Source organism: Balaenoptera acutorostrata, chromosome 2 (assembly GCF_949987535.1).
Source record: "Balaenoptera acutorostrata chromosome 2, mBalAcu1.1, whole genome shotgun sequence".
Classification (NCBI taxonomy): domain Eukaryota; kingdom Metazoa; phylum Chordata; class Mammalia; order Artiodactyla; family Balaenopteridae; genus Balaenoptera; species Balaenoptera acutorostrata.
The window spans coordinates 138,946,720-138,963,182 of NC_080065.1; the positions used below are offsets into that span (position 1 = coordinate 138,946,720).

The following is a 16,463-nucleotide window of genomic DNA, read 5'->3' on the forward strand; positions in this document are numbered from 1 at the left end:
CCAGGGAAGTCTCTCATCTGTGTTTTATACTACATCTTTACATGTTGAAGATTACCAGCTTATTCTTCCACATCTGTTTGATTGAAGAGAATCCTGATGTTATAGGGCAGGTTGCATTAAAAAAAAAATGCATCTGCTGTCCATTACATCAGAAAAGTTTTCTCAACATTGGGCAACTAAAGCAAAATAGAGAAACGGTACTTTGAGGCAGGTGTAAGCTGCAAGCGGTTGTCTCTAACTCCTGAGGTCAGATTATTTATATTGATCAAAACAACCTCATTTGTCCTCACTGGTTAACTTCACAGTAAGGACATGTTATTAATTTGAAAATTTTAAATTTATGATAATAAAATGTAACTTCCTAGGCTTAGTAATGAAAGACGTTACTCATTGAAAACTTACCACCCTTTCAAAGAACATAGAACTGGCATCCCTCGGTGTAGTTTGGGATGTCCATCATCACTTGCTTATTAAATTATGTCCCAGGTAGGTTGGATAACAACATGATATTTGTATTAGAAGGCCTGCCTGTTGGTAGCTACATTCATATTTTCATGTTCATGTCCAGGCAACTGCTTTTTACTTCTGAGTAGACCCTGGCAGATTTTCCCCTTCTAAATTTTGTTAACGTCTGAAAGAGAAAAATTCCCCTCTCCTGTCCTCATGCATGAGAAATTCTTTCCTCTGCCCAGCACCAGGTGGTCATGCTTTAATTATAAGGGCAAAGCCTTTTACCTCTTATCTAGTTTCTTTCCCATGTACTCAGAGGCCTGTTGGGCAGTTTGCCCATAAAAGTCACTCCAGCAGCCGTGGAGCACCTAGGATGATAAATAGATCACCCCTAGGCCTCCTGGAGGCTGAGCAAGCACCATTTCCTACCTCTTCCTCCTTTCACTGGGTCGCTTTTCCACCCTTTTGGTCTGTCTGGCTGATCTCCCTGCCCCCACTCCTCTCCTTCCCAACCTTTGTGAACTACAGTGGCCCAGCCTCAAGTCCCGTTCTCCATCCCGGTGATGCTGATGGAGCCCAAGACTTATATGTTCTGTGATCCCTGTGGAAAATGAGGCTATCACCCCACCCTTCCTGCTCACAGGGTGTGTGTCAGGGGCAGGGGGGCAGTGGTGGTAGGGGGCACTGAGGGCTGAGGGGATTGGAGGTTCTGCTGCCTCTTCCCCTTGGAGCTGGTATCTGTGCTCTTTAACCCTTCGGTACCCCAGTCCTGTCTGCTGGCATATCTGTTCCCTCCCTTTCTTATCCCAAGAAAACAGGTAGAAGAGAAAGGAGATGGAGGGAGTTCCAGCTTGCCTTCTAAATGAAACAAAATCAGTGAAAGTTCCCCCACACACAGAGTCAGCGCATTCCCCCACCCCGTCATCAAAACAAACCTGGTTAGGGGACCTCTCCCTCAGATATCACACCCTCCTCAAGCGGAACACAGGCTCAGCAGTCATAAAAGCCTGGATTTGAATCTTGGCTCTGTCATTTTTTATAGTTGTGTGGAACCACAAAGAAGATGCTTGACCTTTTTGAGCCTCAGTTTTCCCGCCTGTAGAATGGAGATAATAGTTACGAACGTCATAGACTCACGCTGAAGATTCATTGTGAGACTATATAAACAGGGCTGTGCCTGGCACTTTGTAAGGGCTCAAAACTAGCTATTAATCTTTTGGCGATAGTTGGCATTTGGAGCCTGTTTTCCTTTCTGCAAATAAACTGTACAGTGTTAATTTACCTGTCTTGCCCTGGATAGAAATGTTGGGGTGAGGGTAGAAGAAAGGGAAGCATTCCATGGGATTTGTCCCCTTTACTCCTCCTGCCAACTACCTTTCCCCGGCCCCTCCCGTTTGATCAGGAGCAGGACTGTCCCAGTCCCAAGAGCAGAGAAGGGCCAGGGCTGCACATTTAGTCTTCTTGGAGCGGGCGTTTTGCAGCCAGCGATGCCATTTCTTAACGTGCCGTCCGCATCTTCTCCCTCCCCACTTTGTAGGTCCCTCTCGCATTTCAAAAGCCCTCCCAGGAGGACTTCAAGATAAAACACTTCCACCCTGGGCAAATCGTTTTCATTGAATTCTCCAGTTCGCTGTCTCCAGTGCTGAAGAGAGACATTTTAATTAATTACTGTCCCCGTGGGCTCAAGGATCAATAGCAGTAAAGAGCCGTGGGATGAATTTCTAGCCTCTGCTCTGTTTCCAGCTCTCTCTGTGACCTTGCACTAGTCGCTCAAAGCCCTCCAGGCCTCGGTTTACTCCTCTGTAAAACAGGAGTACCTGTTTTTTCCAGGAGTGCTGGGAGCCTCCAAAAAGGTAGGGTGATCAAAAGTATTATACACTGTAGAGTGCTGGGCACAAGTAAGTTATTATCGGGATTATATTTATTCGAATCAAGGATGTTTCTCTTCTGAGCCATTTCTTGAACCTTCTTGCTTTTGCTTCTTTGATAAGACCAGCTGGCAGGTTCCATCTCTCTTTCTGAGCGTGAGAGAAGCAAGCAGCCCAGACGGAATTAGGCAGGTGGGTGTGTAGAGAGGGTCCTGCTCTCCCAGCCCTAAGTTTCTCCAACAATGAAGAGTGATCATTCTAGTGGGACCTGGGATAAGAAGCCAAAGCCTGGGATTTTTCCGAAGGGTCCTGGCCCCCAACTGTTCTGACATTCACTTCTCTGGCCACCTCTGGCACTGAACCTTTATAACCATGAACAGAAGCCTTATTTATTCCAGCCTCTTCTTCTTTCTTCCTGCAGTGTATTCTACACACAGCAGCCAGGGTGATCTTTTTGATGTACAAGTCTGGTCATGTTCCTACCCTGCTCAGAGATCTCCCATGGCTTCCCACAGCCTTTAGGACAAAATCTTGAGTTCCAAGTGTGGTGGCCCAGGCTCCACGTGACCTGGCCCTGTCAGCTTCTCCAGTCACCATTTCCTGCTCCCCCTCCAACTCCCTTGGGTCCAGCGTAGCCCACCCACCATCCCCAGACACATATTCTCCACCTGGTCCACAGGCCTCGGACATGCTGCCCATTGGGAATTCCCCTGGCCTGGTCCTCCACATGCTTCGGGTCTCCGCTGAGACGTCTCCTCCCCCAGCAAACCTTCCCTGACCACCCTGCCTTCCCTCAGTCTGGGTGGGTTCCCCTGGCACCCTGTGCTTGGGAAAGTCATGGCCCCATCCGTATCCCAGGACAGTTCCTTTCCTTGGTAGTTTCCTCTCACCTTGCCTACCCCCTACCAGTGCGTGAGTTCCTAGAGAGCTGTGCCTGTATGACTTGTGGACTGTCATAACCCGGGGCCCCTAGCATGCCTCCTGCCGCAGAGTGCATACCAAATAACAGAGTGAAGAGTGGACTTAGAATGTTACCACTGGATGAGAAACCTGGGGGAACACCATCACTTGGGCACTTCTCAGACGCCAGCTTCCTGACCCCACCCCAGCACGGATGCAGGTTCCTGTGAGTGTGCCAGGAATCTGCATGTTTAACAAAAAGCACACACGCAGGTGGTTCTGATGCAGATTTGAGGTCCTCTCAGCGATCTGGTCCAAGCCTTGCATTTTGCAAGACAGGAAAGTGAGGTCCTGAGATAGATAGTAAGTGACTTCTGCAAGATCTCAGTTCCCACCCCATCCCTCCCTCTCTTTCTCTCTCTCTCTCTCTCTCTCTCTCTCTCTCTTTCACACACACATTTCTGTGAGATAAAATAAGGGTCCGACACTTTTTTCACTCCCAACATGTTGATCTTCAAGAAAGCCATGGGAAGCACAGGAGAGAGAATTTTGTCTTTTGTCCCTGTTCTAACCTTAGATCTGAACTAGGAAACCTTGGCATATTTTTATTTCCTTTCCATACAAAGTACCTACCTCCGAATATGGGCTACTTATTTTTAAAATTCGAAACAATTACTTTCAGTCCGAGATGTGTGTAATTTTTTAAAACGTCGGAAATCCCTGATGTTTCATTTTTCCGTTTCAGAGATGATTTGTAGAGAGTATGAATTATCCTGCCTGGTGCCACGAGGTCTGTTTTTTTTTTTAAAGAAATTCACGTTCTTTTATTTATTTATTTATGACTGTGTTGAGTCTTCGTTTCTGTGCGAGGGCTTATCTCCAGTTGCGGCAAGTGGGGACCACTCTTCATCGCGGTGCGCGGGCCTCTCACCGTCGCGGCCTCTCCCATTGCGGAGCACAGGCTCCAGACGCGCAGGCTCAGTAGTTGTGGCTCACGGGCCCAGCTGCTCCGCGGCATGTGGGATCTTCCCGGACCGGGGCACTAACCCGTGTCCCCTGCATTGGCAGGCAGATTCTCAACCACTGCGCCACCAGGGAAGCCCACGAGGTCTGTTTTTATCCATATGGGGATGCTGCGAGTAAACTGAGAAGACATATTTACTGTTGGTTATAGTACGCCATGAAGCTGCCTCTCTTTAAAGCTCGCTAGAGAGAAGCCATGTAGCAACATGTGTTTGTAATTCATTCCACCAGCTCATGAGGACAAAATAGGGAGGAAGGCTCCACCAGCTCCACGTGGGGCAGATAAAGTGGAGCGTGTTCAGAGGAAAGCCCTGGGGACGCCAGGGAGTGAGGAAGGACTAAAGAAACTGGATGTTCAGGTTTTCATAGAAGAACCAGAGGCTGCAAATGCCTGAAGTGCTGGGATGGCAGGGAGAGGGCATGAAAGGCAAGGAGAACCTGGACCTGAGGATAGGAAAGGCCTTCCACTGGAGGACAGGGAAGAACTTTCCAGCAGTGGAATCCTGCCAGTGAGTGTCCTCAAAGGTAATGAGTTTTCTTATCAAGAGAAATGTTCCAGGCTGGGGCCGTCTTACGGGCCTGTCACAGGACATCTTGGGTGAGGGCTGGTCCGGACTAGATGAAGTCCAAGTCCCCTTCTTGCTGACTGGAGAGCAGACCCAAAGGCACCCAGGCCACCCAGGGAGCTCAGTGAGGGAAGGGTTCTGTGATGGAGGCTGTGGGCAAGTGAGACGGTTGTTCATTCCTCAGCTCCAGCTGATGGCTTGGGAATGTGGCGCCCGTGAGGCCAGATCTTCGGGTTTTTCAAGAAAAGACAGACTTCTGGATTTTTTTTAGGTGGACTTTGCGTTTTAAATATTGCGTGAGCCAAATAAAGCCATCTGTGCCTGCTGGGTCTTGGCTGTGGTCTGCCAGTTTGACCCCTCACTTCCAGGATTCTCAGGGTTATGTGCGCTTCAGACTTTGGGGGGCAGATGGGTGTGAACTGAGTGAGGGGGGTGGGATAAGGATTATCTCTGCTTTCAGCAGATGGGGAAACAGGACACCTGGAGGTTCAGGGGCTTCCAGAGAGACCCAGTGCAGGGTAATAACAGTTGAGGGCTAGAACTGGACGAAGCAGGGTGAATGGGCATGGTCACGAGTGCAGCTTCCTGACTTGCCTATTCTACTGACATTTCACTTTTAAGCTTTTCTCTTAAAATAATGTTTGATGAAGAGAGCACTAGGAAGGCAAATACTTCCTGGGGGTAGGACTGGAGCAGGGAATCCAGCCTCCCAGGGCCACTTTCCTTCCCCGTCCTGCACCCTCCAGGGGCACCACCTGCTTCACAGGTACTATGAATGGCGCCCCCTGGGGTTGTGCTGTGCTCAGTCTGCACGTTCGTGCCTGGAGCCGCGTGAAAACTCTACCTCTCCTGTCCCCCAAGGATCTGTGTCTTTAGGCCTCCAGCCATGCCTGAAATCTCCATTATAACTCTGCTTTTGGGTGAAGGCGTCAGGGCACTCAGAAATCTCTTTTGAAACGCATGCAGGAAAAGAAGAAAGCCCACAGGAATGCAACCTGACATCTGTCTCAGGCTCGAAGTACTGGACTGCCAGGGACTTGGGCACTGAATAAATTAGCTTTGCCACGAAGCCAGCCTCAAAGAGCCAGTCATATCCAAACCACATTTATGGCGCTCCCCGCTGCAATTCGAGGCCTGTCTGCCTCGCTTCCTGACTCTATTTTATGCTGAGACGGCACTTTCAGGAGCAGCTTTCAGACCAACGTTAGGCTTTGCTCCCTTCTCCCGTGAATGGCTCACTTGCTTTATTTTGTTGTTGTCGTTAAGTTTTTTTTTTAAGTATCAGTAATTTTTTTTCATACAACTTTGTTGAGGTATATTTGAAGTACAGTAAACTGCACTCTTTAAAAGTGTGTAACTTGATCAGTTTTAACATATATATAAACCTGTGAAAAGATCATCACAGTCATAATAAACATTCCTATCATCCCCCAAAAGGTTCTTTGTGCCTCTTTGTAACGTATCTCTCCCTCTGTCTCCACACAATCACTGACCTGCTTTCTGTTTCTCTAGATGAGCTTGCATTTTCTAGAAATTTATATAGAAGGACTTATACAGTTTGTGTTCCTTTTTGCCTGCTTTTTTTTTTTTTTAACTAAGCATGATGATACCGAGATTCATCCCATTCACCTGTTGAGAGACATTTGAGGTGTTTCTAGCTTTTGGCTGTTACAAATCTAACTCTTTTGAACATTTGTGCGCTAGTCTGTGTGGATATATATTTTTGTTTTCTTGAGAGAATACCTACAAAACAGTAGAATGGCTGGGTGGTATGGTAGGTGTGTGTTTAATTTGTTAAAAAACTACCAAGTTGTTTTCCAAAGTAGTTGTGCCATTTTTCATTCCCACCATCACTGTGTGATAGAGTTCTTGTTGCTCAGCAACCTTGATGGCACTTGGAATGGTCAGTCTTCAATTTTAGTCGTCCTTATGGGTGTGAAGAAACGAAATTTACATTTCTCACGTGTAATTTACATGCTCTCATGAAGAGCATCTCTTCATGTGTTTATTGGCCATTTTGTATCTTTTTGAAATGTCTATTAAAATCTTTTGTCAATTTTTAATTGGGTGTCCTATTGAGTTTTAAGAGCTTTTTTAATATATATTCTGTAATACAAGTCTCTTGTCTGATATATGTTTTGTGAATATATTCTCCCAGCCCATGACTGTGCCTTTTTGTTTTCCTGAAAAGGTGTCAGTATCATCTAGTAAAATCTGGAGCATATGGGGTTTCCAGGGATAAGAAAGACATTGCATATTTAACAAATGTGACAAACCTTAAGAATTCTGTAGAACCTTAATGTGGTACCAACATGAATGAAAGCATATTTAATATCACATTAATCCTTGATTTGGAAATTATTTTGCATAATTTGAAAAAAAACACCAGACTAGGTACTAGAGGAGATAGAAAGAAAGGTAGAAACATCATCAAACATGGATACTCTTCTTAGGAGACTCACATCCATGGCAGAGGGGGTATGACACATGTATTCTGATAACAATTATTGTTATAAGCTATGGCTTTACTGGCATGATCTCATTCAATCTTCAGAATAGTCCTCTGATACAGATTTTCCCCACTTTGCAGATGAAGAAACTGAGGCTTAGAAAAGTTAAGTAACTTCCTTAGTTCATACAGCTAGGATATGGCAGACCTGCATTCAATGCCAAGTCTGTCTGACTCCAAAGTCCATGTACCTAACCTTTAGGCTAAATTGCCTCCCAAATAGAGCATAAGATAGGATGTGTTAAGAATCATAAGAGTGTTGTAAACAGGGTGTTAATAGAGTAAGAAGTGAAAAAATTTATTTTTGGCTCTGTACCAGGAAGCACCATGGAAGAGTTAACATTTGATTTGGGCCTTGAAGAATGTACCCAGCCTCAGTAACAAAGATGGCAGAAGGGGAATGCTTGAAGGGAACAGTGTAAGCAAGGACTCAGAGGTGAGAATGCTCATGGAATCTATTGACTAAAGCCTAGTATTCTTCAAGGAGAATGGTGAGAAAAAGGGTGATGAAAATCAGTTCTTATAAGGCCTTGAGAATCAGGCTAAGATGTACGAATTTGATTCTGGAAGGCAGTTGTGATCCATTGAATCATTTGAGCAGGAGGGTGGTGGGTAGTGATTTCATGGTGGCTGTGTATCATGATGGGATGAAGTCTAGATGGACAAGGATGTAGAAGAGGGGCAGAAAGCAGTTGAGGACCTTGTGGTCCCTACTGTAGGTATTGAGGGCCCCAACTAGGGCATTAGCCATAGAAATGGACAGGAAGGGATAATTACATAATTCAAAATTGGAAGCTATCTCCCATCCATACATGAATTTTTAAAAAATTAATTAATTTATTTATTCTTGGCTGCATTGGGTCTTCGTTGCTGTGCACAGGCTTTCTCTAGTTGCGGCGAGCGGGGGCTCCTCTTCATTGCGGTGCGTGGGCTTCTCATTGCGGTGGCTTCTCTTGTTGCGGAGCACAGGCTCTAGGCGCACTTGCTTCAGTAGTTGTGGCATGCGGGCTCTAGAGCGCAGGCTTAGTAGTTGTGGCGCATGGGCTTAGTTGCTCTGTAGCATGTGGGATCTTCCCAGACCAGGGCTCGAACCCGTGTCCCCTGCATTGGCAGGCAGATTCTTAACCACTGCACCACCAGGGAAGCCCTGTGATTTTTATTCTATCAACTTTTCTGTAATCTGGGATTAATTTGTCCCAGTCCCTTGCTGCCTCCTGCTTCTTTGTCCATCTGTATCTTGCATACTTCATTGCTCCCAGACAGTGGCCAGGGAAAAGAGAGAAACTCCATTTGTCCTGTCAGTAATTTGTTGGCTAATTCTGATAAATGAAGTGGTGCCTGGGTGCCTGCAGAAGGCTGAAACTTCTGGCCAAAATGAAGCTTTATATTATTCATACATTTCTGTATTCATTCAGTTAACCATATCCATTCATTTACCATTCTGATGTGTTTTGTCCAACTCCACCAAGCAATTCTCCAATTCTTAGTGGCACTGAGTGTCCTACAAATTTAACTCAATTCTGACACTTTTCTACTTTTCTAGAGTTAGTGTCAGATGCCACAGGTTAAGGGCTCAGTCTCACAAGACTACCCCACTTAAGATGCCAGTCACAAGTCCAGGTTGTCACCTGTGCTTCTGACTATCTAGCTATAAATCAGAGGTTCCCACGACCTCTTCCTCGAGTTCAAATAATTTGCTAGAGCAGCTCACAGAACTCAGAGAAACATTTACTTATGTTTACCAGTTGATTATAAAGGATATTATAAAGCGTACAGATGAACACCCAGATGAAGTGTGAGGTCCAGAGGGTCCTGAGAGGAACCAGGGTGTGCCACGCTCCTCTCATGTTTACCAACCCCCAGAAGCTCATCAAATCTCCTTATTCAAGAGTTTTTATAGACATTAATCTGCAGCAGCAGATCTTCCCCTTCCCAGAGGTCCGTGGGTGGTCTTTTTAGTGATCAGTCCCATCCCAGGGCTACCTGGGGGGGTCCCACCCTAAGCAACCTCATTAGCATAAGCTCAGGTATACTCAGAGGTGCTTCTTATGAATGACAGAGGACACTCCTATGACTCTGGAAATTCCAAGCGTTTTGGGAGCTTTGTGCCAGGAACCTGAGACAAAGACCAAATATGTTTCTTATTATACCGCAACCATCCATTCATCCAAACATTTACTCATTCGGCAAACTCTCAGTCATTTGATATTTATCAAAGTGTCTAATATGAGCCAGACACTATGGTAGGTACTGAAGATACAGTGGATAACATAGCACAGCCTCTGTCCACAAGAAGTTCACATTTTAGTGGAGAATTATTACTGCCATCTTCTTCTGGGCTTTCTTATTGTCTCACCTTTTCATGTTTCCCCCCCCCCCCCCCACCGCCCTTTCTTGCCTTCTTTTGGATTTTTTTCTCATTTTACTTTTTTCTTCTCTTCAACTGAGAAAGTTCAGTATTCTGTTTCTACACTTTGAGTAGTAAACCAAGAAGTTTTAACCTGTATTTTGAGTCTAAAATTAATCAATATACTTACTCTTCTTCCAACCGATACAAGGATCTTAGTGAACCCCTCAGCTTTGATCACCTCCTCTTCTGACTTATTGTTGTCATGTATCTTAGTTATTATTTTTAATTCCATAAGACTGTACTCTTACGGTTTCATGCAAACCTTCCAAATGGAATCACTTTCCTTCTACCCGAAGCATATTCTTTTAAATTTCTTTGAGTGAGGGTTTCTTGATAGCAAACTCTAGGTTTTGCTTGAGAACTTCTTTATTTTGTGCCTGTCCTTGCTGGGTATATAATTCTAGTTTGACAGTTGTTTACCCTTATATGTTCAATACATTATTCTACTGACTTCTGGGTTCTGTTACAGCTGTTGAGAAGTCAGGGGTCATATTGAAACAGGAGGGAAGGGGACAGGGCACAACCTTTAAAAGAATGATATAGCCATAGTACACGGTGAAAACTAGTGAGAACCAACTGGGTCCAAGATGGCAGAAGATTCATGGCTATCTTGGACCCAGTTGGTTCTCACTAGTTTTCATCGTGTACTATGGCTATATCATTCTGTTAAAGGTTGTGCCCTGCCCCTTTCCCTCCTGTTTCAATATAATGATTATTCCTTTACATTAAATCTATCTTTTCTCTGGCTACTTTTAAGATTTTGTCTCTTTTTGATGTTCTCCAGTTTCACTATGATGAAGATTTTTAGAAACAGCTTTATTGAGGTATAATTGGCATAGAGTAAATTGCACATGTTTAAAGTGTGTAATTTGGTAAGTTTTGACCTGTGTATATACTCATGAAACCATCACCACATCAAGATAATGAACATATCCATCATCCCCCAAAGTTTCCTATGTCCCTTTATGCTTGTAACCCTTCCATCCTGTCCTTTCCATTCTCCTCTGTTCCCCAGGCAACCACTGATCTACTTTCTATCACTATAGGCTAATTTGTATTTTATAGAATTTTACACAAATGGAGTCATACAGTGTATACTTTCTTTTTTTAAGCTGACTTCTTTCACTCAGCATAGTTATTTTGAGATTCATCCTTGTTGTAGCATATATAATAGTTTGTTCCTTCTTATTGGTTGGTGATATTCCTTTGTATGGATATGCCACTGTTTATTTATCCATTTACTTGGTGGATATTTGGGTTATTTCCACTTTGGGGCTAGTATAAAATTTTTGTGAACATTGATGTTCAAGTCTTTCTATAGGCATATGCTTTTATTTCTCGTAGGTAAATCTGTAGGAGTGGCATGGCTGGATTAAATGTTAGGTGTATACCGTTGGCCCCCCATATCCACGGGCTCCACATCTGTGGATTCAACCAACTGGATTGAAAACAATTTTTTAAAAAATTCCAGCAAGTTCCAAAAAGCAAAACTTGAATTTGACATGGGCCAGCAAATATTTACATAGCATTTATGTTGTATTAGGTATTATAAGTAATCTAGAGATGAATTAAAGTATATGGGAGGGCTCAGGACCTTCAAGATGGCAGAGGAGTAAGACATGGAGATCACCTTCCTCCCCACAAATACATCAAAAATACATCTACATGTGGAACAACTCCTACAGAACACCTACTGAAGGCCGGCAGAAGACCTCAGACTTCCCAGAAGGCAAGAAACCCCCCATGTACGTGGGTAGGGCAAAAGAAAGAAGAAAAAACAGAGACAAAAGAATAGGGACAGGACCTGCACCTCTGGGATCGAGCTATGAAGGAGGAAAGGTTGTCACACACTAGAAGCCCCTTGACTGGAGGAGACGGCGGGGGCGGGGGAGCTTTGGAGCCACAGAGGAGAGCGCAGCAGCAGGGGTGCAGAGGGCAAAGCAGAGAGATTCCTGCACAGGGGATCGGTGCCAACCAGCACTCACCACCCCAAGAAGCTTGTCTGTTCACCCGCCGAGGAGGGTGGGGGCTGGGGGCTGGGAGCTGAGGCTCGGGCTTCGGAGGTCGGATCCCAGGGATAGGACTGGGGTTGGCTGCGTGAACACAGCCTGAAGGGGCTAGTGTGCCACAGCTAGCCGGGAGGGGGTCCGGGAAAAAGTCTGGACCTGCCTAAGAGGCAAGAGACCATTGTTTCAGGGTGCACGAGGAGAGGGGATTCAGAGCACCGCCTAAACGAGTTCCAGAGACGGGCGCGAGCCGCGGCTATCAGTGCGGACCCGAGACGGGCATGAGACGCTAAGGCTGCTGCTGCAGCCACCAAGAAGCCTGTGTGCAAGCACAGGTCACTATCTACACCTCCCCTCCTGGGAGCCTGTGCAGCCCGCCACTGCCAGGGTCCCGTGATCCAGGGACAACTTCCCCGGGAGAACACATGGCGCGCATCAGGCTGGTGCAACATCACGTTGGCCTCTGCCGCCGCAGGCTCGCCCTGCATTCCATACCCCTCCCTCCCCCCCACCCCCCGGCCTGAGTGAGCCAGAGCTCCCTAATCAGCTGCTCCTTTAACCCCATCCTGTCTGAGTGAAGAACAGACGCCCTCAGGTGACCTACACACAGAGGCAGGTCCAAATCCAAAGCTGAACCCCAGGAGCTGTGCGAACAAAGAAGAGAAAGGGCAATTTCTCCCAGCAGCCTCAGGAGCAGCGGATTAAATCTCCACAATCAACTTGATGTACCCTGCATCTGTGGAATACCTGAATAGACAACAAATCATCCCAAAATTGAGGTGGTAGACTTTGGGAGCAACTGTAGACTTGGGGTCTGCTGTATGCAACAGACTAGTTACTGATTTTTATGTTTATATTAGTTTAGTTTTTAGCGCTTGTTATCATTGGTGGATATGTTTATTGGTTTGGTTGCTCTCTTCTTTTTTTTTTTAAATTACTCTTTTTATTTTAATATTTAAAAAAATTTTTTATTTTAATAACTTTATTTTACTTTTTGTTTTCTTTCTTTCTTTTTCTTCTCCCTTTTCTTCTGAGCCATGTGGCTGACAGGGTCTTGGTGCTCTGGCCAGCTGTCAGGCCTGAGCCTCTGAGGTGGGAGAACCGAGTTCAGGACATTGGACTACCAGAGACCTCCTCGCCCCACGTAATATTAATTGGCGAGAGATCTCCCAGAGATCTCCATCTCAATGCTAAAACCCAGCTCCAATCAAAGACCAGCAAGCTCCATTGCTGGACATCCTATGCCAAACAACTAGCAAGACAGGAACACAACCCCACCCATTAGCAGAGAGGCTGCCTAAAATTATAATAAGGTCACAGACACCCCAAAACGCACCACCGGACATGGTCCTGCCCACCAGAAAGACAACATCCAGCCTCATCCACCAGAACACAGGCACCAGTCCCCTCCACCAGGAAGCCTACACAACCCACTGAACCAACCTTATCCACTGGGGAAAGACACCAAAAACAACGGGAACTATGAACCTGCAGCCTGCGAAAAGGAGACCCCAAACACAGTAAGTTAAGCAAACTGAGAAGACAGAGAAACACACAGCAGATGAAGGAGCAAGGTAAAAACCCACCAGACCAAACAAATGAAGAAGAAATAAGCAGTCTACCTGAAAAAGAATTCTGAGTAATGATAGTAAAGATGATCCAAAATCTTGGAAATAGAATGGAGAAAATACAAGAAATGTTTAATGAGGACCTAGAAGAACTAAAGAGCAAACAAACAATTATGAACAACACAGTAAATGAAATTAAAAATTCTCTAGAAGGAATCAATAGCAGAATAACTGAGGCAGAAGAATGGATAATTGACCTGGAAGATAAATGGTGGAAATAACTACTGCAGAGTAGAATAAAGAAAAAAGAATGACAAGAATGAGGGAAGTCTCAGAGACCTCTGGGACAACATTAAACGCACCAACATTCGAATTATAGGGGTCCCAGAAGAAGAAGAGAAAAAGAAAGGGACTGAGAAAATATTTGAAGAGATTATAGTTGAAAACTTCACTAATACGGGAAAGGAAATAGTCAATCAAGTCCAAGAAGTGCAGAGAGTCCCATACAGGATAAATCCAATGAGAAACACACCAAGACACATATTAATCAAACTATCAAAAATAAAATACAGGGCTTCCCTGGTGGCGCAGTGGTTAAGAATCCGCCTGCCAATGCAGGGGACACGGGTTTGATCCCTGGTCCGGGAAGATCCCACATGCTTTGGAGCAACTAAGCCTGTGCACCACAACTACTGAGCCTGCGAGCCACAACTACTGGGCCCATGTGCCACAACTACTGAAGCCCACACACCTAGAGCCCATGCTCCACAACCAGAGAAGCCACCACAATGAGAAGCCCACAACGAAGAGTAGCCCTCTCTCACTACAGCTAGAGAGGGCCTGCGCGCAACAACGAAGACCCAATGCAGCCAAAAATGAATAAATAAAATAAATACTTTTTTTAAAAAAATAAAATACAAAGAAAAATATTAAAAGCAGCAAGGGAAAAACAACAAATAACATACAAGGGAATCCCCATAGGGTTAACAGCTGATCTTGCAGCAGAAACTCTGCAAGCCAGAAGGGGTGGCAGGACATATTTAAAGTGATGAAAGGGAAAAACCTACAACCAAGATTATTTTACCCAGCAAGGATCTCATTCAGATTCAACGGAGAAATTAAAACCTTTACAGACAAGCAAAAGCTAAGAGAATTCAATGCCACCAAACCAGCTTTACAACAAATGCTAAAGGAACTTCTCTAGGCAGGAAACACAGGAGAAGGAAAAGACCTAAAATAACAAACCCAAAACAATTAAGAAAATGGTAATAGGAACATACATATCGATAACTACCTTAAATGTAAATGGATTAAATGCTCCAAGCAAAAGACATAGACTGGCTGAATGGATACAAAAACAAGACCTGTATATATGCTGTCCACAAGAGACCCACTTCATACCTAGGGACACATACAGACTGAAACTGAGGGGATGGAAAAAGATATTCCATGCAAATGGAAATCAAAACAAAGCTGGAGTAGCAATTCTCATATCAGACAAAATAGGCTTTAAAATAAAGCCTATTACAAGAGACAAAGAAGGACACTACATAATGATCAAGGGATCAATCCAAGAAGAAAATATAACAATTGTAAATATTTATGCACCCAACATAGGAGCCCCTCAATACATAAGGCAAATGCTAACAGCCATGAACGGGGAAATTGACAGTAGTACAATCATAGTAGGGGACTTTAACATCCCACTTTCACCAATGGACAGATCATCCAAAATGAAAATAAATAAGGAAACACAAGCTTTAAATGATACATTAAACAAGATGGACTTAATTGATATTTATAGGACATTCCATCCAAAAACAACAGAATAGACTTTCTTCTCAAGTGTTCATGAAACATTCTCCAGGATAGATCATATCTTGGGTCACAAATCAAGCCTTGGTAAATTTAATACAATTGAAATTGTATCAAGTATCTTTTCCGACCACAATGCTATGATACTAGATATCAATTACAGGAAAAATCTGTTAAAAGCACAAACACATGGAGGCTAAACAATACACTACTGAATAACCAAGAGATCACTGAAGAAATCAAAGAGGAAATCAAAAAATACCTAGAAACAAATGACGGTGAAAACACGATGACCCAAAAGCTATGGGATGCAGCAAAAGCAGTTCTAAGAGGGAAGTTTATAGCAATACAATCCTACCTCAAGAAACAAGAAACATCTCAAATAACAACCTGACCTTACACCTAAAGCAATTAGAGAAAGAAGAACAAAAAACCCCCAAAGTTAGCAGAAAGAAAGAAATCATAAAGATCAGATCAGAAATAAATGAAAAAGGAATGAAGGAAACAATAGCAAAGATCAATAAAACTAAAAGCTGGTTCTTTGAGAAGATAAACAAAATTGATAAACCATTAGCCAGACTCATCAAGAAAAAAAGGGAGAAGACTCAAGTCAACAGAATTAGAAATGAAAAAGGAGAAGTAACAACTGACACTGCAGAAATACAAAGGAGCATGAGAGATTACTGCAAGCAAGTATATGGCAATAAAATGGACAAGCTGGAAGAAATGGACAAATTCTTAGAAAAGCACAACCTTCCAAGATTGAACCAGGAAGAAATAGAAAATATAAGCAGACCAATCACAAGCACTGAAATTGAGACTCTGGTGAAAAATCTTCCAACAAACAAAAGCCCAGGACCAGATGGCAAATTCTATCAAACATTTAGAGAAGAGCTAACACCTATCCTTCTCAAACTCTTCCAAAATATAGCAGAGGGAGGAACACTCCCAAACTCATTCTATGAGGCCACCATCACCCTGATACCAAAACCAGACGAAGATGTTACAAAAAAAGAAAACTACAGGCCAATATCACTGATGAATAAAGATGCAAAAATCCTTAACAAAATACCAAGAAGCAGAATCCAGCAGCACATTAAAAGGGTCGTACACCATGATCAAGTGGGGTTTACCCGAGGAATGCAAGGATTCTTCAATATACGCAAATCAATCAATGTGATACACCATATTAACAAATTGAAGGATAAAAACCATATGATCATCTCAATAGATGCAGAAAAATGTTTTGACAAAATTCAACACCCATTTATGAAAGCGCCGAATCCTAGCCACTAGACCACCAGGGATCAACACCCATTTATGATAAAAGCTCTCCAGAAGGTAGACA

General features: G+C 44.0%; 1 protein-coding gene across 5 annotated transcripts in view; it reads left to right on the forward strand.

The window, feature by feature from the left end:
- GALNT10 (polypeptide N-acetylgalactosaminyltransferase 10) overlaps positions 1–16,463 on the forward strand; it is a 226,443-nt gene that overhangs the window by 25,370 nt on the left and 184,610 nt on the right. Inside the window, exon 1 of one of the 5 annotated variants that reach the window (XM_057541242.1) lies at positions 7,702–7,752. The exons of the other annotated variants lie outside the window; for them this stretch is intronic. Within the exon in view, the coding sequence (XP_057397225.1) occupies positions 7,717–7,752 (36 nt within the window). The 5' untranslated portion in view covers positions 7,702–7,716. Of the gene's footprint in view, positions 1–7,701; positions 7,753–16,463 lie in introns of those variants that run through there. 5 annotated transcript variants of the gene reach the window in all.